At 39.8% G+C, this 22,605-nt stretch overlaps 1 protein-coding gene across 1 annotated transcript; it reads right to left on the bottom strand.

Annotated features, from left to right (window-relative positions):
* Nucleotides 1-14,505: 14,505 nt before the first annotated feature.
* atp5f1d (ATP synthase F1 subunit delta) lies at nucleotides 14,506-20,523 on the bottom strand. The gene is made up of 5 exons (XM_061737033.1): nucleotides 20,305-20,523; nucleotides 17,272-17,425; nucleotides 16,895-16,983; nucleotides 14,729-14,867; nucleotides 14,506-14,632 (listed from the first exon to the last, which is right to left on the bottom strand). Exons 1-4 carry the CDS (start codon nucleotides 20,419-20,421, stop codon nucleotides 14,745-14,747), a joined length of 483 nt encoding a protein of 160 aa, XP_061593017.1. The 5' UTR covers nucleotides 20,422-20,523; the 3' UTR covers nucleotides 14,506-14,632; nucleotides 14,729-14,744.
* Between the last annotated feature and the right edge of the window lie 2,082 nt (nucleotides 20,524-22,605).

The raw sequence follows: 22,605 nt of genomic DNA, 5'->3' as shown, positions 1-22,605 counted from the left end.
AGCAGAAAAGTGTAATGTGATATACTGTACAAAGTATAGACAGGCAGTGCAAGACAGAGACAGGACACAAAATATAGTGTAGAGTAGACAGTAGTATACAGTTGCTTTGCAAAAGGTGGTTTACAGTAGTATACATTAAATGTAAATATGTGCAGTGTGTTAGCAGTTACCTTATAAGAGTAAAATAAATATTGTTATGTAATATGATCCATGTATGACAACATGTACAGATATGTGCAATGCAATGGCAGTACTATTATAGTAGTAGTAGGAACAATACAGCTATCTGCAGTGTAACAGGATATGTTATAGAAAAACTGAATAAATATGGATATTTAGTATGAACCACATAGACAGATATGTACAGTATCTACAACTGGTTCTGGTGTGGAGAGACCTGTAACAAGCGTCTGTGGTTGGGGTGAGAACGTCTTTGATGATGCTGAATACTTTAGACAAGCATCGCTTGCCCTGGATGGCCCCAATGGAGTGGAGTGAGGAACCGCTGATGCGTTGGACGGTTTTCACCAGCCTCTGCAGTGCTTTCTGGTCGTGGGCAGAGCAGTTGCCATACCAAACTGTAACACAATTGGTGAGGATGCAGATGGTGCAGCGGTAGAAGTTCACCAGGATCTGAGGAGACAAATGGACCTTCTTTAGTCTCCTCAGAAAGAAGAAAATGATCTCTTTTGTTTTCTTGGTCTTGAGAGCCAAGTTGTTATCAGTGCACCACGATGTTGGACCTCCTCCCTGTAGGCCGTCTCATCGTTGCTGATGAGACCAATCACTGTAGTGTCATCTGCAAACTTGACAATGATGTTAGAGCCGTGTGCAGGTGTGCAGTCGTGGGGAGTAGAGGAGAGGGCTCATCACACATCCCTGTGGTACGCCATTGTTCTGGGTGATGGTTGAGGAGGTGTGATTATCTAGCCTAACAGACGGATGTCTGCTGGTTTGGGAGTCCACAATCCAGTTACAGAGAGAGATATTGATGCCCAGTTCACTGAGTTTGGTGACCAGTTTGGAGGAAATGGTGGTGTTGAATGCTGAACTAAAGTCAATGAACAGCATTCTCACATAAGTGTTGCTATTGTCAAAGTGGGACAGAGTGAAGCGTCGTAGAGATGGCATCCTCTGTCCTCCTTTTCTGACGGTAGGCGAATTGGAGGGGGTCCAGTGAGGGTGGTAAGCAGGTCCTGAGGTGGGCCAGGACCAGCCTCTCAAAGCACTTTATCATGACATATAAATACATATTTAGTAAAGAAAAAAGTGGGAAATGATACGAAAAAAAGAAAAATCTTAAGTAAAAAATATACAAATACATACATATATATATATATATATATATATATGTATATATATATATATATATATATATATATAATATATATATATATATATTATATATATATATATATATATATATATATATATATATATATATATATATATATATATATATATATATATATATACAATAATGGTGGCCACCAAAATAGTCTTCAGTTAGAGGCATTAGGAACAGTGGTGGTGTAAGCTGCTGGATCTACATCCTGTAGACTTTTATTTGGTGCCAATATGAAACCATCTTAACCCCCATTTGATTTGTTTAGACAGCAAGACTACTTGAGCAAAAAGTAATGGTTTAAGATAAAATGTTGTATTTTCAGAACCATGAACATATCTTACAAATCATCGCTGTGTGATGGAGTTACTCTTTACTGAGCTGTATCCTAAGAACCACTAGCTCAAATATGTGTTCAATGGTCTCCTAGAACCGTAGAAACACTGATTATCTTGCAAATGCATGTGTCCAATTGAATGCCTAATACTAGGCATCAGTGTAAAATGACAAGCAAAATAAAAACATTGATAAATGAAGCAATTATAGCACCCCAGGCATTGACATGTGACATCAAGGAGGAAAACTTTCTGGCTGGAATGTACCACACGGAGGATATCTCCCACCTGGAGAGCCAGCTGTTTGCCTCCTGGCTCCAGTTGCCCACACTGCATCCTGTTCACCCCGTGGCCTGCCGTGATACTGAGTCATCCAAAATATACAATGGGTACATTATCTAACTGTCACACCACAAACCGTACTGTTGACTTTCATTTCATTGCAGACAGTATGAACCAAAGATGTCTTCTTAAAGGGAAACTCCAGCATTTTGGGAGTTAGCTTGTCTTGATTTAGCCAGTCTGACAAAGCCCCCTAGCTGAGTTTACATGAGTAACATCAGAGGTGTCTTCAGTATTCACATTCATTACTCAGGTAGAAGTATAGATACTAGAGTTTAAAAATACTCCTGTAGAAGTTGAAGTATCAACTCAAGTTTTTTACTCAAGTAAAAGTATAAAAGTACTGGTTTCAAAACTACTTAAAGTATAAAAGTAAAAGTAATGTAAGGGGGAAAAGCCATTAAGGACAAAAGCCATTGAAAATGAATGCATCTTAGTATAATGCAAATATATTAAAGAACCATATATGTGTACTATTGAGCATTAACATGTGTTTCAGAGAGCAGAAGATATGATGACTAGTTGCCTATAAGTATTGTAATGGTGCAAAAAGTCAAACTTCAGAGGCATGTTATCATTTATCCTAACCTTTATTGGAATGTACATCCAAGTTTAGTTGCAGGAATCTGAGGGAACGGATGTAAGAACAAAACTGGACAAGAACATCTGAAACAACCACAACCAAATTCACTCTATCCGGATGGAGCAATTTAACTGGATAGTTTTTTTTTAAAGGCCGAAATGAAATAGAGTAACAAGGCTGTTTTTAAAATGTAAGGAGTAAAAAGTACAGATAATTGCATGAAAATGTAAGGAGTAAAAGTAAAAAGTCGTCTGAAAAATAATTACTCCAGTGAAGTATAGACAACCAAAATTTCTACTTAAGTAAGGTAACGAAGTATTTGTACTTCATTACTTGACACCTCTGAGTAACATTCTCACTTGATGTAGCCCGAGTGACAAAATAGACTGACAGTCTGCAACTAACTAGTACTTTTCAAACTTGCTAAACAATCATTAGATCTGTGTTATATAGACTTCCACCTGTTCCCTCATCCGCACACGCTCTCCCTACTGTTGTTTGCAGTGTTTCAAAATACTAGATTTACTCAAAGATTTTTGGATGCAGGCTCAAGTAACAGTGCAAGGAATTTCTTCTTTTTTTTTTTTTTTTAATCTGCACTAAATATTTTCTTTAACAATATACATAAAAAGATGAAAATCTAATCATCAGACTAGTAAAGGTGTGAAATTATGATCATCAATATCAGCATTGCATGTTTGTTATTGCTGTGTCCCATCAGGAACTAAACTCATCAGCCCATATAAACGGATGTTGTTTATCATCCATGTTTCTGTCTGTGAAAATCATCCCGAACTAAGGAATGACGTTCAAACTAAACAACTCATCGCAACTCTCTGCAGCAGGCTTCGGTCTTGTCTATGTTTAGTCACGTCTATTCTTTCTATTTGAAGTTACTTGATATAACCAGTCAGCTAAATGTGAGTTAACACTTAATTAGCCAGTTGTGTCTATTTTTGCTGCAGCAGATGACGTGTCTGGTGTTGACTGGTTGTTAAAGATGTGTTTATTGAGCTCCCATCCGTCGTTGCTACACAATACCCAGAATGAGGGTGACAATTTTACATAATCAGACATATTTCATGGTGGCTGTTATGTGCCATGTTCAGAGTTAGTTTAAAGGGTAATTTGAGACTACAAATGGGAGTGGAGGCAGCAGTTGATTGATACACGGTGTAATCATAAACCAAATGTCTTCTCAAGCAATGCCATTAAGGGATCAGGTTAATTTAGCATTCTTATCTCAGATGATGTAAAATATGTCTCAGGCATGAGAGTTGATGTGCAGCATTGCAGCATCTGTCACTCAAGGTGCTTCACATTATTATCAAAGTTGTAATTAATGGAGTAAAATTGTCTTCATACATATTATGTCATCGGTGTTGTGGTCATAGTCTTCTTTTTGTCAAGATCCAGACTTTGATCTCTGATTCGTCATTGCGAGAAGACATTTACAGTCAAGAGAAAAAGAAAGTATACTCCTACTAAGATTTAATGTGCCAGGATATAGTAACAAAAATAATCATCTGACATGATATTGATTTAGGTATGCACAACCTTAGATGAAGAACACAAAACAAAAATAAACTAAGCCAGTACGACGAAGTGTCATGGGAAACCAAGTACACTTCGTTCAACAGCCATAAAACAAGATGCAATAGTTTTCTTTGTAACATTATCTTTCCCACATCATTGTGGAGGTATCGGCTTATATAAGTTTATTATCATTATCTTACTTTGGTCCAGCCTGCTGACACCTTTATTGTAAATGTTCACTGTGATTCAGGGCCATTATTGACCTACCGGCAGTATAACTTTATAGTCCTTAACTATTGTTTTCTTTTCTGCTGTTCCCCGACATAAAATAAATGGTTGATATTGGGGAGAGTTCTTCATCTCACACTCCAGCACAACTTTCTGTCAGGAAAAAATGTTGTGTTTGAGTCTTAACACGTCATGCTGATACTGTACATAGAAGTGACTCGACACTAGAATCCATCCATCTGACCTTTTCAGAGCCGTTTGAAAAAGTATTTCTATTTGCAGTCATGGAATAACCTCAGTGCCCCCCTTCTTAACCGCATGAAGAGTATGTCCGTTCTCAGCTGAACTGATGTGAAACATGCGCATGCAGTAACGGTTATTCAGTAAGCTCTCTGTATGTTGCAACACAGCCATCAAAAACATGCTTGCTGCAGATGGGTCATTTACAAAGTGGAGCAAAGATGAGTATTGGATTTCTGCAGCGTGCATGACTCTGCACATAATGATATAATAGGATATTTGACTCTCTGTCAATGTTATTGCTGTGCTGTCTCAGTATTGAAACGCTGGATAAACCAAGGTGGAAAGAACAGTTGAGGAGGTTCAACGAGGGAGAGATAGTGGAAAAAGGAAAACGGTAGAGGATCCAGAGGAATCTACATTGGCCAGTTCTTCCTTTGACATAGAAAGTATGTAGCAATGTATCTATGTACACTATCAAAATGGGATCACTTGTCAGCACCGTCAGTTTAACACAATAAAACAGACTGTGAAAGCGATGTTTATTTAAACTTAATTACATATGCAGGACCTGGAATCCAATCAGGAGGCAAGCAAGTTATTTCTGCTGTCTTTGGGTGTCCTGGGTGGAAACTAGCTCAGTATTTTCCTACGCTGCCTCAGAGCATGTGACTGTGAAGTCACAATGAGACGTCAGTCACTTTGGATGCAAGAGCAAATGGGACATAGCATGCAGGGAATAACTGGACTGTAGAAGAAAGAGCCCATCTTGGAAAGCAACTCACATGTTTGTTGATTACTTGTTTATTTTTTCTTCTGTTCCTTTGATAAAGAAAAAAATGTATGGGCTGCTTGCTGTGGCCTAACAGGATATGTTTATCTTGATCATTAATCGACACTCTGTAAATCAACTGAATTAGTGCAGTACATGACCTGTATTTACATTATATTCTCGGCACCCTATGTGTGGTCTGTGCTGTGATGAGGTCAGCTAATTTTGGATTAAGTGACATTTTTTTCTGCTTTAAGGAAACGTCATAGCATGCTTACAATTTGCATAAATTCTGTGCTGGAAACTTTCAAAACAGCAAGGTTGGGTAAAAAAGTTTCAATGACATTAAAGTTTTTACTCAGAATAAAACCACAGGTGCACCCGCAGAGGTGCACCTGTGGTTTTATTTACATGCTGTCCCAGTTCCTTTTTGTGGCACGCTGTGACTGTGTAAAGGCACGTATGAGACATGAAAAGACATGCACATAAGAGGGCCCTCACCTGTGCTAAACATGCAATTAAAAGGGCGACAAATAACCGACTGCTTTTTCACAATGAATGTTTGTGTGTGTTCATCTGCTGTCATGTGTGAGCGCGTCATCATGTGCCTGCACGCTTTCAGTATGTGTTTTGGAAAAAGGGGGAATATTAGCTTAACCCGGGCTAAACACAGACTGCTAGAAAATGCATCTGAAGCCGCCCAGGTGAAAAAGGAACCACACCCTAGGCTGTGAATGATGGAAAGATCACATGGGACTGAGCGACGCAAACTCAGGAAGGGGGGAAGGAGAGTGCGTCCTTTCTCGGCCAGGAAAATTACATTCATTTGAGAATAGCCTTGCCCTGCAGGAGGACAACGGAGCCGTCAGATGTCACTTGCGTAAGGGGGAGTCACGACACGGTCCCTTGTTTGGGAAGAGTCAGGCGTCAGGATGGTTGGCATTCAGCTGCTAGGCCTACTAAGCTTTGTTTGACGGCCAGCAGCTCAGGTGCCCCCTCTGCCCTCTGCGGGGGCTGCAGGGTGTATCATGACCTGCGATACATGTGGCAAGTATTCCACCTGTCAGCGATAGTTGTAGCTCACCATGTGATGATGAGTTTGGCAGTTCATGTCAAGCAGTGTCTCCAAATCTTTCTGGGACTACTTAAATCTCCCCTCCATTGTCAAAATCAGCAAACTTTTTCAGCTCATTCACATGCTACACATTTCAGTTGTGTATCCATACATCTTACTCTAATTCTCTTTTTAAAAGAAATGTTGCCTCTGCAGTTGAGCTTTCCCAACACATGCAGAGGGACTCTCTCTCTCTCTCACCAACATGGCAATTGCATCCAGCTCGTTCCTCTTTTGTTGAGGATTTCGGTGGATGTATATCCAGATGTATATCCAGAATGGGTCCGGTCATTGGCCCTGCGACTAAACATAGATCTGTGAGTAATGTCAGCAAGGCCATGAAAGGCCAAGCGGCTCTCATGTCGTCTCCTTGAACAGAACCGGTTCATGTATGTGTGGCAGGACCTGCAACACTCTTTTAGAGATCTTCTCTCCTCTCTATCTGTACCATCTCTGCCTCTAGAACAGGGATATTCAATTGGCGGCCCGCGGGCCACATGCGGCCCGCTAGGAGCTTTTATGTGGCCCCTGGTCATATTTCAAAAAAGGGGTTGTTTGTTGATTTTTTTTTTTTTTTTTTTTTTTTTAATTTTATTCAAGATTTTTTGCCAGTGTTGCACAGTGTTAATGTTTGTCACATTATTATTAACCTCCGTTGTACAGAGGACTTGTTGACATCATTAGGCTTCAAGGATTGGCCTGACATTTTTTTCATTTGAAGAAGTGAGGACTTTGCATTTCAGATGAACTTCTAAACCTCCTATAATTTCATGTGATTGTTTTGTTTTGCTGATATAATGCACAGATGTGTCATTAATAAAGGAGCTTATGGTTAATATTTTAGTTGCTTATTTATAACATCAAACTGGCTACTATTTACTGAAATGCTTGTGCCCAATGCTTAATATAATATTCAAATAAGGAAATCTTGGTGGAAAGTGGTGCTTTGTCATTATGGCGTGTTTTATTAAAAGTAGGTCAATATCAATTGCATTAAGTTTGCACAATGCATGGTTTCAAAATGAACTTGCATTTAAAATAATATTTCTTTATTTGAATATTATATTTAACATTCACAATGACTATATCTGGAGACAATTAATACATAATTCATATGTAAACTAGATATATTCAAATGTATAATACAAATGTATTATATATACATAAGTCTTCGTCTTTGAGTGCAAAATACCTTTTGAAAACCCCCAAATTTTCAAATTGTGCGGCCCTCTCCATACAGTCCTTTTGCAGATGTGGCCCCCGGCCGAATATAGTTGAATACCTCTGCTCTAGAACCTACTTTTGCGTCCCCACACGAGTCCTGACGCCTGCTTAATTTGCACTGTACATACTGTACACACAGGATGGGTCCCACCCTGCTGATGCACTCCCTTCTAGCACCTCTATCTGGAATGTCCTACAGCCACAAAGCTCACCGTCACGAGCCGCAGTTAAAGAATTATGTCTTACATTTATGTGCGGACCAAAGTCAACCTCCTCCTCGCTTCAGTCATGAACAAGACAGTGGTCACGGTGCAGATACTGGCCACAAAAATGTCAGATTGATTTGTGAATAAAACATGAATGTTTGCTGCTTGGTAATTTCCCCAGCCTTTCTGTAAACCACTTTCCTCCCTCTTGTCGATAAAGCAGACACATCTGCAGCATCACAGGCACCACTCAGGAGTGCATCCAGGCGCGAGAACATGTTTCACACAGAGAATCTCCTGTTGCCTAGTAAATGTGTGAACATGTGACCGCGTTCACGAGCGAGAAAAGCTTAACACACTTGCACAGATGCAAAAGCCTACGCCCTTTTCTTCGTTTTCTATTTGATCTTTCCTCAACAGAAGATTTTATCCCATTTGCATTTTCCCTTTTGACAGCTGTTGTATCCTTTAGTTATCATTTATGCATGCTGCTATAAAAATGTGTGCGAAACCACTCATATCTGCTAATTAGAGCCTTGAGTTGACAAAAAAAGGGTGGATGCTTTGCTTCAGTAATGAGTTATTCAGTTAAGATCATCAAAGCAGCACAAAACTAGAAACAGATTGAGAATGTGCAATTGCTCCAAGCTCAATTTAAGACAGTTTGGAGCTTCTTTTTTTTTTTTTTTTTACCTCTCATAAAATGCACCTTACCTGAGTATTTAGGAAAGTGGCACACATTCTTTCTGTCTCGGGAAGGTTGTGCTGCTCAGACGCTGCAGCAGCTTCACGTTTCATGGCTGAACATTGTATTATCAGTTTTAGTTCTTATTCAATTGTTAAACAGTATCTTTTGTGCAGCAGTAACCGTCCCATTCATCTGTAGTGCTTTTATAACTGCCCGCATTTGAGCCCGGCTGCTCATTTTTTGAGCGAATATGCATAGGCACTCGCGTAAGAACGGAAAAAAGCACTCTTTCTCTCTCACACAGAACCACTCAGTGCAACGATTACCTGCCTTGCCACTCAGGGGGCCATTTGCTGTTACCACAAAGCCGATTATCTCACCTCTACAGCAGGGTGTTTGCGGCTTTTGCAATTTTTCTCCCAAATGCCCACACTGCTATTTGTAGAAATGTTACCTAGCCGGAGCAGGTTTGAAATCTGTTTGTGTTTGTGTGGATGTTTGCGTCTGGCTGAGTGTTTGCGGGCGGCGCTCGGGCCCGGTGTGTGCGTGCTCGGCAGGTTGGGTGGGTGGGTGTTAATGTGGAATGGGAGGCTGTAAGTATGGAGAGATGGATGACACAAACAGGGCACGGTGGTAGGAGGCTGGTGTCAGGGCCCTACTCCCACTACCAGGCTGGATGCAGTATCTGACAGCTGACTGAGAGTCTGCAGGCCCCCTCTTTACACAGCCCCACCAAAAGGTCAGCACTTCAATCAGCTCCACTCCCTGGATGCCTCTCTTTCTCTCTCACTGCTCAAAACCTCAATTTCTCCCCCTTGATACGCACTTAGCCATGCTTGACCGTGTCTTACAGGTGGAAGGTTGCAGTTTTCACACACAAGGAGGCCGAAGCAGAATGTGCTTACATAGCACAAACCATGTGACATCCACAAGATATTACATTTCCGAGGCAGATGATTATGCACGCTGGTTCACATGTGTAATTTTGGTGCACTATGGTGTGTGGAAAATTGCCACCCTCAAAGTCATAGTTGGCCCATCGTTAGGAGCGTTTCAGTTTTTCCAGACCTTTAATTTCCTCTTAGCTCCTTCTCAGGTCTCTTATTTGCCTTCACACATCAGACACACTTAATATCCTGTAGCTTGCCACCTGCCAAAAGAATATATATCGGCTGCAGTTTGTTCAAATTTCAACTCAAATATTGTTCAAGATGCCAAGAACACAGTGATGTCTACAGAGCAGAGACTCAAAACAAGTCAGACAAACACATTAGAGTGCATGTTTATTCTTGATGCATCATTACGTCCGAACATCACATGACCTACTGTAAGGAAGGAAGCAGACACGGCCGCGTGTCTTCTATTTAATGGAAAGGTATGTGAAGCTTTTCCAGTGAGTCACACCGTGTCATATTAGCATGTCATCCGTCACCACCCCGTGTTATGCATTACTCTCATATTATTCACCTGTCGCAGAGTCTTATTTGTCACAAATGCGACTAATAGATTAACGGTTTTCACGGCTGCCAGCTGCATGAATTACCGTTAACACCAAAACTGAAATGTCAATAGGGACACGAGTGAAGTGTGTCCAGTGATTTCAGGAGGCTCACAAGAGCACTGATATAAAACACATGAAGAGGGTTTCGCTTTAAGTGTCCACTCAGAAGGTCTCATCTGCATTTCACTTCTGATGAAGTTAAAGTCCCCTCCACGCCCCAGCCGAGCTGGGATGGAAATGCTCTGAAGGCATGCAGGAAAGTATTGCGCTGCCCCGGAGCCAGCGTGTGTCACACTGGACCCGCTGCCAGCATATAAAGAAAATCTCATGCCTCCATTCTTTCCACTGGGTGAACTGCTCATTTAATTGCCCACTTCACAACTGCACCGACACATTTGGTCACAAGTTTAGCATCGGCTGCCAAATCTTATAGGGTAAAATCCTTGAATTACCATTTTATTTACTTTACACAGAAGAATGTCATTTTATTGGAGGAATAAAAATGTTTATCAAAGCCAGATGTGAGATCCTCAGCTCACATGTCTGCTGTTAAAATTATACGTCTATATATTGAGTTGTTAGGCTTCAGACAACTACTCATTAGAGGTAATAATTTATAACTTTGGTCGCCGTTTATGAAGGCGCTAGTCAGCTGTGCTTGCAGCTGTATTGAGGATGAACTTTTAAAGCAGCATAAAGGACTTTTATTCACTTTAAAACATTAGTGGATCTCATTTGGAGCACTATTTACTCACTTTTAGCTCTAGAGATGCCCAGTTACTAATACTAACAAAGAATATTCTAAACTAATCAAGGACTCTCCAGCCGGTCGTCTCTTGGGACCAGAGGTGTCAAAAGTATTCACATTCATTACTCAGGTAGAAGTATAGATACTAGAGTTTAAAAATACTCCTGTAGAAGTTGAAGTATCAACAAGTTTTTTACTCAAGTAAAAGTATAAAAGTACTGGTTTCAAAACTACTTAAAGTATAAAAGTAAAAGTAATGTAAGGGGGGGAAAAAGCCATGAAAATGAATGCATCTTAGTATAATGCAAATATATTAAAGAAGCATATATGTGTACTATTGAGCATTAACATGTGTTTCAGAGAGCAGGAGATATGATGACTAGTTGCCTATAAGTATTGTAATGGTGCAGAAAGTCAAACTTCAGAGGCATGTTATCATTTATCCTAACCTTTATTGGAATGTACATCCAAGTTTAGTTGCAGGAATCTGAGGGAACGGATGTAAGAACAAAACTGGACAAGAACATCTGAAACAACCACAACCAAATTCACTCTATCCGGATGGAGCAATTTAACTGGATAGTTTTTTTTTAAAGGCTGAAATGAAATAGAGTAACGAGGCTGTTTTTAAAATGTAAGGAGTAAAAAGTACAGATAATTGCGTGAAAATGTAAGGAGTAAAAGTAAAAAGTTTTCTGAAAAATAATTACTCCAGTGAAGTATAGATAACCAAAATTTCTACTTAAGTAAGGTAACGAAGTATTTGTACTTCGTTACTTGACACCTCTGCTTGGGACAACCATATATCGTGTAAGGATACCGGATCACACATGGACATGGACATCAGAAGATTAAAGAATGATCGAGCAAGACACCAAACATAAGTAAATGTATGAAAAAGCCCAACAGAATCCTTAACATAGAAATTAATCCACAGAATGTTAGAAGGAAACAATAATTAATAACAACAAACTAAATCAAATGTTTTCTTCAGGGACATCTTAGACTGATATGGCTGAATTGAAATCCCATTCTGCTTCACTACTGTTTGTTTTAGCGCTTACATCATCCTAAACCCAATGACTCAATGACTCACATGGACTCGTCTCTTCTATGCCTCATATGGTTGATTCAGTAAATGTACAACAACAAGCTCTCTGAAAGCTGAGGGTTGCTTTGTGTTGGAGTACCAGTTCATGACACAATGGATTGTCATTGTGTGTATCATGCTTTTCTCTCCTGGGTGCAGACCGTACGATCTTTTAATTACAGTACATGCCCATCCAGGAGAGATAGACAGTGACTTATCACATGCCTCATCAGCCCTGAAACAACACCAAATGGCTCTTCAGTGAGGGCTCTCACAGGATACTTATCCTCCTTTATCAGTGTGCAGCGCTTTGCTGCTTCTGTATCAGTGTGCAGCACTTAACTCATTTCTGAGGCATTTACCTCATTAGGATGTGTGGCCGTGGAGGGAGCAGGCATTGGGACTTAAACTCAAATCTTTCCTCTTCGCAGAACAGAAAAACAGCATCCGTGACCTCTTCAAACTAGACACGTTAGAAACAGGAAAAGAACTGCTTCCTCATTCACATACTCTTACATTCCACCGACATCCAGTAAAGTTTTTGTCATGAGTGTGCAGATGCCGAGACAGCAGGGTGTGCAGAGGGAAACCGCACGCTCACTTTCTGCTCTGCTTTTTTTGATGAGAGTGCTGTGAAAAATGGAAGAGCAGGTAAAAGGCGAAGCCTGGTTTCAACAGCCCCCGTCATAACTCTGGATTAAGGAAGTGGTGGCAGAACTGTTACAGCCCGTTCGTCTGAAGCGCTAGTCACACACCTCCAGGCTTGAAGGAAAAGTGATGAGTGAGCATGAGTGTTGTTTTGGAGTGTTTATTCTGTTGGGACACGACAGTTTTGATGAAAGATAAGAAAGGAGAACAGAGAGCAGGATGTGAGAAAAGCTGCTGACAACTTGATTTTTTTAGACATTATCATTTTTTTTTAAATGATTATTAATGAATGACCGGATTTTAAAAATGCAGAACGTTATATTCTGCACTTCTTTTTTTTTTTTTTTTTTTTAAAGAGAAGCACCAATGACATTAAAAAACTTATTTCAAAAACATGCACAACAAATGACTGCACATCAGCAGTCAGTGAGCATTTTTAGGTACATCCAGCACACTCACACTTGCTGAAGGCCACTGGGAATCCTAACTCTCAGGATAAAGACAAAGAGTTAGTGACTGGAGCTGTGACAGCTTGTGGTCAGCCCGTGAGTGACGATCGTCTCACGACGTCTCGGACTAAGCCGCAGCTGAAACCTGTGTTTCTGAAACAAGAGCAATGAGCCAAGCTTTTCAGTAGGATGGCCACTACGTTGCTTTACCGGCCTTTGTCACAAGAAAGACTGAGGGCCCTGACAGGAAATGAGCCTTGATGACTTATTCAAATCAAGTGGAGGAGGATTCCATGTAATTCTAACCCACACAAGGTGCATCTACACTAGGAAGTGCCAAGCGCAAGCAGATACATGATGCCACATGTCAAAAGGAGGTGGATCAAATCTTCCACGCAGAGAGGTATTAAGAAGTAGTTGTATGACAAATTTATTCCCAGTTCCTTCCATGAAACTGTTTTCTGAGAAGCATAAACATAGGTTGACTTAAGTTTCAGTGGTGCACAATATTGCAGTCTGCTGCCCTCATGTGGAGACACATTTCACAGCATTAAAATTGTCTTTTTCTATAAGAAATGATTAGTTTCATGCTTAAATGATTGGTTTCAGGCAATGTAACTACTAAGAGGATTTTTCAGTTGACTAACATTGGGTTTAAAAATCATCCTATGCAAACACGGAAGAATAATGGCGAACCGTTGTCTCCCAGGAAGAAAATTGGTTGGAGAAAAAAAACATCTGAAAAAAGCAAATACTAGTTAATTACTATAAAATCAAATGTTATACTTTTAGTATATCAATCAGATTACGATTATTAGAAGAAAAAAAAACGAGGTGTGATATTGGACTCTGGGATCAGTAGAAGAAGGTCGTGTTCCAGATTTATCTTGTACCAGAACGATGCAGCGTCAGGGCAACAAAGATGCCTCAGCTTGATAATCTTGGATTGGTTCAGTTGTTCTGATTTTTTTTTTAATAAAATTCAGGTGACTAACTGGATATATACCAAGTTATCAGGTTTTCCATCAAAAATACATCTCTCAGGAATCATTTGGCTCAAAATGTGAAAGAATGGTTCTCAATCTTGTGTAGGTCTAGGTCTTTACTCTGATATAAAATGTTCGAAATATTGAGATGTTCTGGAGACTTAAAGCAGCATTTATTCTCTACGATTATCAATAAAAAAAGAAGCTTGGAAAAAATAAAGCAACTAGATGAAAACACATTTTGAGAGACTGCATTGAAGTTAATTATGGCAAACGTGGGATAATCCAAAACTGAGAGGTTTTTTGGCCATGAAGCGCATTTTAATCATGTTTTGAATTCTAATGACTAATTATTACTCATAAAAAACAGACAAACCCAGAAGTCAATCTGCTTCATGTTTGCAAAAATCAAATGCCATCACCTGTAAGAGAGGATAAGAGTTAAAGAAAGCAGCACAAACTCAACCAGCTGGAAATTCCAAATAAATTTATTTCTAGTTTCATCCACTGTACAAAGAAAGAATGAGTCCCCTGGACACTGACGGGACCGAGCTGGAATCACAGAGGGACAACTGTATCCATCGAAGCAACGAATGTCTAAAAGGGACAAGAATAATAACCAGTTTTAATCATTTGAAGGGGCACCAATTCCCTGTCAACATTTAGTTTTCAATATTATTAAATATTACTAACAGGATGTGGCAGCTGTCTACTCGAGGGCCTTGACGATGGCCTCGTTGGCCTCTATGCAGATCTGGACTTCTGCCCTCGCCGCCTCGTCAGATGCCCTGGCCATTTCGGACTGGGCCTTCTCCAGGTTGGCCTTGGCTGCCTAAGATAGGACAGAAAAATGATAACTGTAAAAACAAATATGGTGCAGGAAATATAAATAGCCACTTCGTTCTATGCTAAAATGTGAAGCATTTACAACGCAGTCTTAATAGCTTCTCTGGGATGTGAAATGCAACCTTGAACACACACTTGGGATCCGTCACCAAGTCACAAAAATACATCTTAAACCAGTAGATTGTCCTGTTATCTGGAAGATATATTTTTGAAGGGAAAAAAAAACAGTCTACAAAACTTCCAAAAATACCTTTGAGGGTAACCAGTACGCAAAAAGTTTATATAACCGGGCTGAGTAAGAACGAGTGAAAAGTGAGTGGAAAGACGAGCAGAGAAAATCCCTGCTGCCGCTTTGCTCTGAAAGCTCCATTTGTCACAGTCGCGATTAGAAACGAGAAATGCCAAACATAGCTGGAAGTTAAAGGTCTCTCAGTAGGGATTTGGCACATCTGCTATAACTCAACAGTGACTGACCTTTCCCTCCTTATTAACAGTGAGGGCCCATGTGCATTGTTACAACAGAGTGGAAGACATCCAGGAGAAAGAAATAACTCATTTACTGCTATGAAGTTAATTTGACAGTCAGTGGCACTGCCAAGGGTCAGACAACTCTGCAGTGACTGCATAAGAGCAGGCATTAATAAGGCCGACATTTACACTCGGACTTTACGTCAAGGTTCGGCTGCGGGGCCGATCAGATGGATAATCATCAGCTGGGACGTGAAAATCAACCGAGATAATGAAAATCATCTCGGTTCAATGGCATAAGTAGATATTTCAAGAATGCTGAAATAATTTCAAATGGCCAAAATGTGAGGAAAAGATCAGGTTTGAAAAAAAGATCCCAGAAAAGATGCAAAACAAATATGCATGAATCCAGGATGTTGGTTTCCCTATAGTAAGATTCCCTATTCAATTTATGACTAAATTTACTTTTCGTGTACTTTAAAAGGGCAGCTTCCGGCTCCTGAAGCTATTTTTTAAATATTTGACATAAACGCTGAAGCTCTAAACTTTAGTCAGCACACACAGGGAAAAAATAATGATTTTGCAAGTGAAACTCAACATTCAAAGTCATCCAGACAGTAAATTTGCTCGGGAACACCCACCAGCTGAGGAAAACGTGGCACAGTCATTCAGTTTTCCAATCAAACTTAGTTGTGCATATTTCATTTTTGCTAATGTGTGAAGTATCCACAACTGTTTAGTGTATTAAAGTAAACTTCAGTTGAGGGAATATTGTTTGCTGCAATTATATCTAGAAGTCGATGGGAGTCACCTGTGGCAAATTTGGTCTAAAAAAGTTCACACGCAAACTATGATGAAGCATCAATTAGGAAATAATGATATTATCCTGTTTCTAAATCTTTAAATGTGCAGACAAACTCATCTTTTGTGGGAGTTTTCAGTGCTTCCGTTGGAACTGCTCAGCATCCAGTCAATACCATAATCAGATCATCTGCTCGATGGTAGCAGCTTAATAATGTAGTGGGGATTCTGGCCCACTGAACCAAAGTTCAGGCAGCCAATACGAAAGGTTCATAAAGAAAACTGCCAGAGACCGTGTGACCTTAGAGAATTGGAACGGCTCACCTTTCAGCCCAACTCATTCACAAAACTTCACAAAACACCTTAAGATCACTGCCCAGTACATTCCCAGTTTTTGGACTGAAGTGTAAATCAACATCTTTTTAAAATCTCTCAGGTGGCAGCTGATCTGAACTGATCAATAAACCAAGAAGCCTGTTTCTGGTGGATGGGGGAAAAAAAATAAAAAATAAATATATTACTAGACAGTTTATCACATTGCTGCCAAAACTTGCAATGCAATATCAATATCAATGTCAGATCAATTTGCAAAGCTGCGGTTAAGATAAAAAGGTCTCTGAGTCGATTTCCCAAACAGCTGACCATGTTTTTCCATCTCTCTCCATAGATTTGGTGTTTGTAGGCAACGTTATTGCAGAGTTACAGTTTGGGCTGTGAATGGAAGGAGATGTGCATTATACTCACTGCAGCGTCCAGCTGGTCCAGAGGAACAGCCTCCTCAGCGAGCAGTTGTACTGAAGAATCAGCGTTGACTGTTATCGACCCACTGCTCACTACACATAAACACAGGGTGGAACTATACATGATGACCATCACAATAAACAAATACACTGTGAAAGGATGTGCTTAACATCTTTGAGCGGCCTAGACAGAAATACTAAAAGATGCTCCAACGTTTACAGTAAGTTTTAAATACATCTTCAAACTTCATCAAATCATACCGGGGGGGCTCGGAGATGATGAACAACAAACACGGCTGTATAAATCTACCGACATGATACTGAATCATTTTTCAGCAGAGTGGGAAGTTATTTTCTTAATTTAGCTCATTTAAGTCTTACCGAAGTATTTGGCAGCGGAGCCGTCGTCGTTGAGGACTGTGACAATGCCGGGTCTGAGCACCTGCAGGGTGGGCACGTGGGCAGGAAGGATACCAAACGCACCGGTAAGTGTGGGCACATCCACCTGTTTCACACTGGCCTCTTTGAAAAACACCTGAGAAGTGTGGAGGGAGACAACATGCAACAATTTTATGCAAAAAACTGTAACAGACATAAAAAATAATTGACAGACAGTTGCAAAACCATAAGATACATTCAGATTAAAAAAAAAAACCCATTTCATTTATATTTCTGGTCCATTACTGTAATTCTTAGACCTCTTTCTTTCTAACTGTGGTGACACCAATTCAAACCTCCAACTTCAGCTTTGACATAATTGCCAAAATGTTTAACTTCTTTGAGCAACTTAAAATGTCAAATGTATGATTAATCACTTTTTTTAAATGTGATATTAGAAATAGCAGTGTGTGTGTGATAGCAGCTACTGAGTATCTGTGCGGCTGCCACACAGAACTCTGTTGAGGTGGGGGACCCCGTCCTGAAGTGGACTGAGGTTGTTCCAACCAAGAACACTGCAGGCAAGACTTCTGAGAGTCGGGAGAAGATGGGGCAGTGCGTAGCTTATTTCAGATAATCCAGGTAGATCCCGCGTGCCTTCTTACACACCGGTGTCCCGTGTCTAAGCACAGAGGCCGAATGACAGGAGTTGAAATTGATGCAGTGATGGCACGGCAGAGCAAGCCACCGATCACCATCAACGCCGACTGACTTGCAATGTGTAAGCTCTCGGTAAGGACACACACACTGATGCTGTGTTGAACTGTGGGTATTCCCAAAACCAAACAGCACCAGCTTAATGGAGTCACCTTTATTTGAGCTGATATGATGCAACCACTGAGTGATAACACATCTTTAGTTATAAAATAAACACTACAGTCTGGTGGCAGTAACTGCAGTCAACTGTTATGTTAAAGCACAAATAGTAAAATTCTGACAAACAATAGGATAAATCTCATGTTAATGAGGAGTCTGTGTCAAATCACAGAAAATAAACACTTTTCACAGTCCCACTCCAGGAGGCAGCCTGGGATGGGTGACTAGTCCTCCTATGACTGAATGACAATGACCTTTATTTTAAATCAATAGAAAATTAAGTTCCCAAAAGCCCAACTCCAAAAACTGGGACCCTTTAAGGCCTGAATTGAATCGCCTTCAAAAACGCTGACATATATGAACCACTTTCAAAAAATGTTCAGAAAAATGATGTACAAATACAGTTTAATATTTAGAAAATTCTTAAAATGCAGAAAATGTTCTATATTTTTGTAGTTAAATATCAGTGTTGATGAACTGATATGACATTACAGCTGAAAAAGAGTTAATGGTTCAGTTAGTTGAAAACCTGATAATTTCATATCTTACAATAGGGTTATAAAATCTTCACTATTCTGACTATTGTATTGTACTGAGCTGTGGGGATGTCAACTACAAATTTAAAATCATATATACTAACAACTGTTTGTCGAGGCTGTATATATAGACGAAAAGTAGTAGTATACTAAAATTACAAATTGGCCAATGAAAAAAAAGGCCTGAGTACATTTTAAGAGGAGCTTCAGGAGTCGGACAGGTCCAACTAACACAACGGTAGACGACCCTGGTCCTAGAGAGCCGCAGTCCTGCATGTTTTAGAGCAGTGTCTCCCAACCTGGGGTCCGGGCCCCCCCTGGGGGGGGCGCGAAACTTTGTCTGCTTTGAGGATATGCAGTTGTAAAAATTATATTTGCGCATGTTAAATAAATAAAAAATAATAACACACCTAATGGAATACTGTAATCCAAGTCTGTATAAACCCACGTAGTATTTTAATATGACCAAAATATACTTCTAAAGTTATTTAGCAGGATAAAAACTTAATAACTTATTATTATATCATTATTCAACATTTAATCATACTACTACTCCGACAGGTTGTTAAAGGAAGAATGTTAATGTTTGCTCTCATATTAAAAGAGACATTTTTCAGAAATTATTTTATGTCCTTGCAATTATTTTCTGTGCGTATTTTATACATTGGTGACACAAAATGAAGGTGAGAAAGACAAAGTCATATGTATACAGGGTAAACCAAAGAGAAATGTATCACAAAAACATAATTAATGTTCATTTTTTCAATTAAAGATTTGTAACGAATCACTTTACTCTTTTGGTGCCAGTAGGTACGGGTCAGGGGGCCCGGCTGGTCTTAGACACAAGTAGGGGGGAAACAAGGAAAAAAGGTTGGGAACCACTGGTTTAGATTGTTTCTCTGCTTCAGCCCCCCCTGATACAAAGAACTGTGTCATTAACAGACTTGTCCAGACCTGGAAGAGAAACTGATGATGACCTTTGGTCAGAATCAGGTGTGTTGATGCAAGGAGACATGAGAAACCTGCAGGACTGCAGCTCTCCAGGACCAGGGCTGAACACCCTCAACTAACAGACCTGGATCTACAGATTGTTTTAATGAATATCCGTGTCCTCAAACTGATTGGTTTGCGAGCTGGCATGACATAATGTTAATGGGTCAAGTGCATCCACTGTGCAGCAGAAGGTGAAGAGAAGAAACGAACTTCAGAGTTAAATGAATGTAATAAAAACGCCTGCAAGACCTTCAAGGTTACAGGTTCATTACAATGTTCACCTCACTGCTTAGTTCTGACTATCACATGCACTTACATGCATGCTGACCTCACACACTAACACGTATTGTGCAAAAAGGTGACACAAATGTAGGAACTCAAGTGGGAAAACGCTTAATATGACAGTGATTAACATTTAGGGCAGCTAGGCTAACTAGCAAGGCTAGTGTTGTCACACGTTCAATGATCGAAACGAAACTAGTGTATTAATGTTACTGCATGTACAATAACCACCACACAACCATGCATTCATTCAGATTTGCACAGAGGTATCAGGGAGAGTATTTTTTTAGTAAAAACGTCAAAACCGATCCCGGGCCTGGAAAGCCTCGGCACTAGCGTGAGCGGGTACCTGCGTCGGAGAGGCGAAAGTGAAGGACATCTGCGCCCCGCCGGACGCCGCCTCGGCGTAGGAGCGAGTCTGCCTCAGCGCGGGCACGGCACGGCGGAGAAACCTGGCTGCCATCATGTCAAAAGTGGTATTTTAGTCAAACACGCGTGAATGACAGGGAGTCGGTGTGCACTCTGTAGGACAAGGACGTTCAGCAGCTTCCCATCAGGCTTTGAGGCCGCGCAAAGGACGCTGGGTAATGTAGTCTTACCATGTGACAGGTCATTTGTGCTTTTTGTCAATTTGAAGATTTCCGAATCAGAATCAGGTTTATTTGGGCAAGTCAGGTCAAACAAGACAGGGAATTTGACTCGTTTTGACTCGGGTAAGTTTTTGGACTGAAGTGTAAATCAACATGCTTTATATGGGCATGTGTGTATAAATATATAGAAATATTCAACTACGTGTATGTATGTATGTATGTATGTATGTATGTATGTATGTATGTATGTATGTATGTATGTATGTATGTATGTATGTATGTATGTATGTATGTATGTATGTATGTATGTATGTATGTATGTATGTATGTATGCATGCATGTGTATGTGTGTGAGTATAATTACAGTATATAATAATAATAATAATAATAATAATAATAATAATAATAATAATAATAATAATAATAATAATAATAATAATAATAATAATAATGTTATTTAGCCGTGTGAGTACAGTGTGTGAATATTTATACAGAATAAATGATCAGTGAATGGGGGTAGGACTAAATAAGTTTACACTTCTTCCTACTCCTTTTTTGGCACATGTAAGTCAAGATAGCAAGTCTTAAAGGATGAAATTCTTTGTTTTGTTGTTTAGTTTTTTCTTAAACTTCTCATGAAGTGTTGTTATTTTTTTTTTGTACAAAAAATAAAATGAATCAAATCAAAAATCAACATCTTTTAAAATCTCTCAGGTGGCAGCTGATCTTAACTGATCAATAAACCAAGAAGTCTGGTTCTGGTGGATGGGGCAAAAAAATAAATAAATACATTACTAGACATTTTATCACATTGCTGCCAAAACTTGCAATGCAATATCAATATCTTAACCTATGTTAGTAATGGCGTCCCCCAGGGGGGACTACTTTCTCCAGCCCTTTTTAACATCTACATGGATGATCTTTCTCACCAACTGGGAGCGTGTAGAACAGGATGTGTAATTGGAAACACTATTTTAAACCATCTCATTTATGCTGACGATTTGGCAATTTTTTCCCCCAGCAGTGCCGGGTTGCAACAGTTGTTTAATATATGTACTGAGTATGGGATTAACCATGATATACTGTATAATGCCAAGAAGATTATGGTTATGCTGCGTCGTACTAAAGAAGACAGACACGTCACATTTCCAAAATTTTATCTTACAGGACAAAAGGTGAATATCTGTACTAAAACGAAATACCTCGGTCATTTCATCACAGACCAATTAACTGATGACGAGGATATTAATAGACCGAGTCCTTTATGCTCAGGCAAACATGCTAAGAAGGAAGGAAGGTGTTCTGACCACGTGAAGATCTGTCTTTTTAGGGCATACTGTACCCTGCTCTATACTGCTCCTTTATGGAGTAAATTTAAGAAGGCAAGCATTCATAAGTTGCAGGTTGCTTACAATGATTGCATAAGGATACTATTGAAACAGCCGAGGTGGTGTAGTGCAAGTGAGCTGTTCTGTAAAGTGAGAGTCAACTCATTTCAGGCCATGCTTAGAAATCTGATGTATAGTTTTATCTGCAGACTGAATGTTTCTCAGAATGACACCATTGCTCAGCTGGTTAGCCCTAGCCTAGTGTTTGTGACGTGAGATATTGCTCACCTCTGTGGAAACATTGGTATAACTGTCTTGTGTAGCACTGTTTTCTATATGTTCTGTCTCTCTCTCTGAGTCGATTTCCCAAACACCTGACCATGTTTTTCCATCTCTCTCCATAGATTTGGTGTTTGTAGGCAACGTAATTGCAGAGTTACAGTTTGGGCTGTGAATGGAAGGAGATGTGCATTATACTCACTGCAGCGTCCAGCTGGTCCAGAGGAACAGCCTCCTCAGCGAGCAGTTGTACTGAAGAATCAGCGTTGACTGTTATCGACCCACTGCTCACTACACATAAACACAGGGTGTAACTATACATGATGACCATCACAATAAACAAATACACTGTGAAAGGATGTGCTTAACATCTTTGAGCAGCCTAGACAGAAATACTAAAAGATGCTCCAACTTTTACAGTAAGTTTTAAATACATCTTCAGACTATGTACAG

Source organism: Cololabis saira, chromosome 13 (genome assembly GCF_033807715.1).
Source record: "Cololabis saira isolate AMF1-May2022 chromosome 13, fColSai1.1, whole genome shotgun sequence".
NCBI lineage: Eukaryota > Metazoa > Chordata > Actinopteri > Beloniformes > Belonidae > Cololabis > Cololabis saira.
This window is presented reverse-complemented; position numbering and strand designations above follow the sequence as displayed.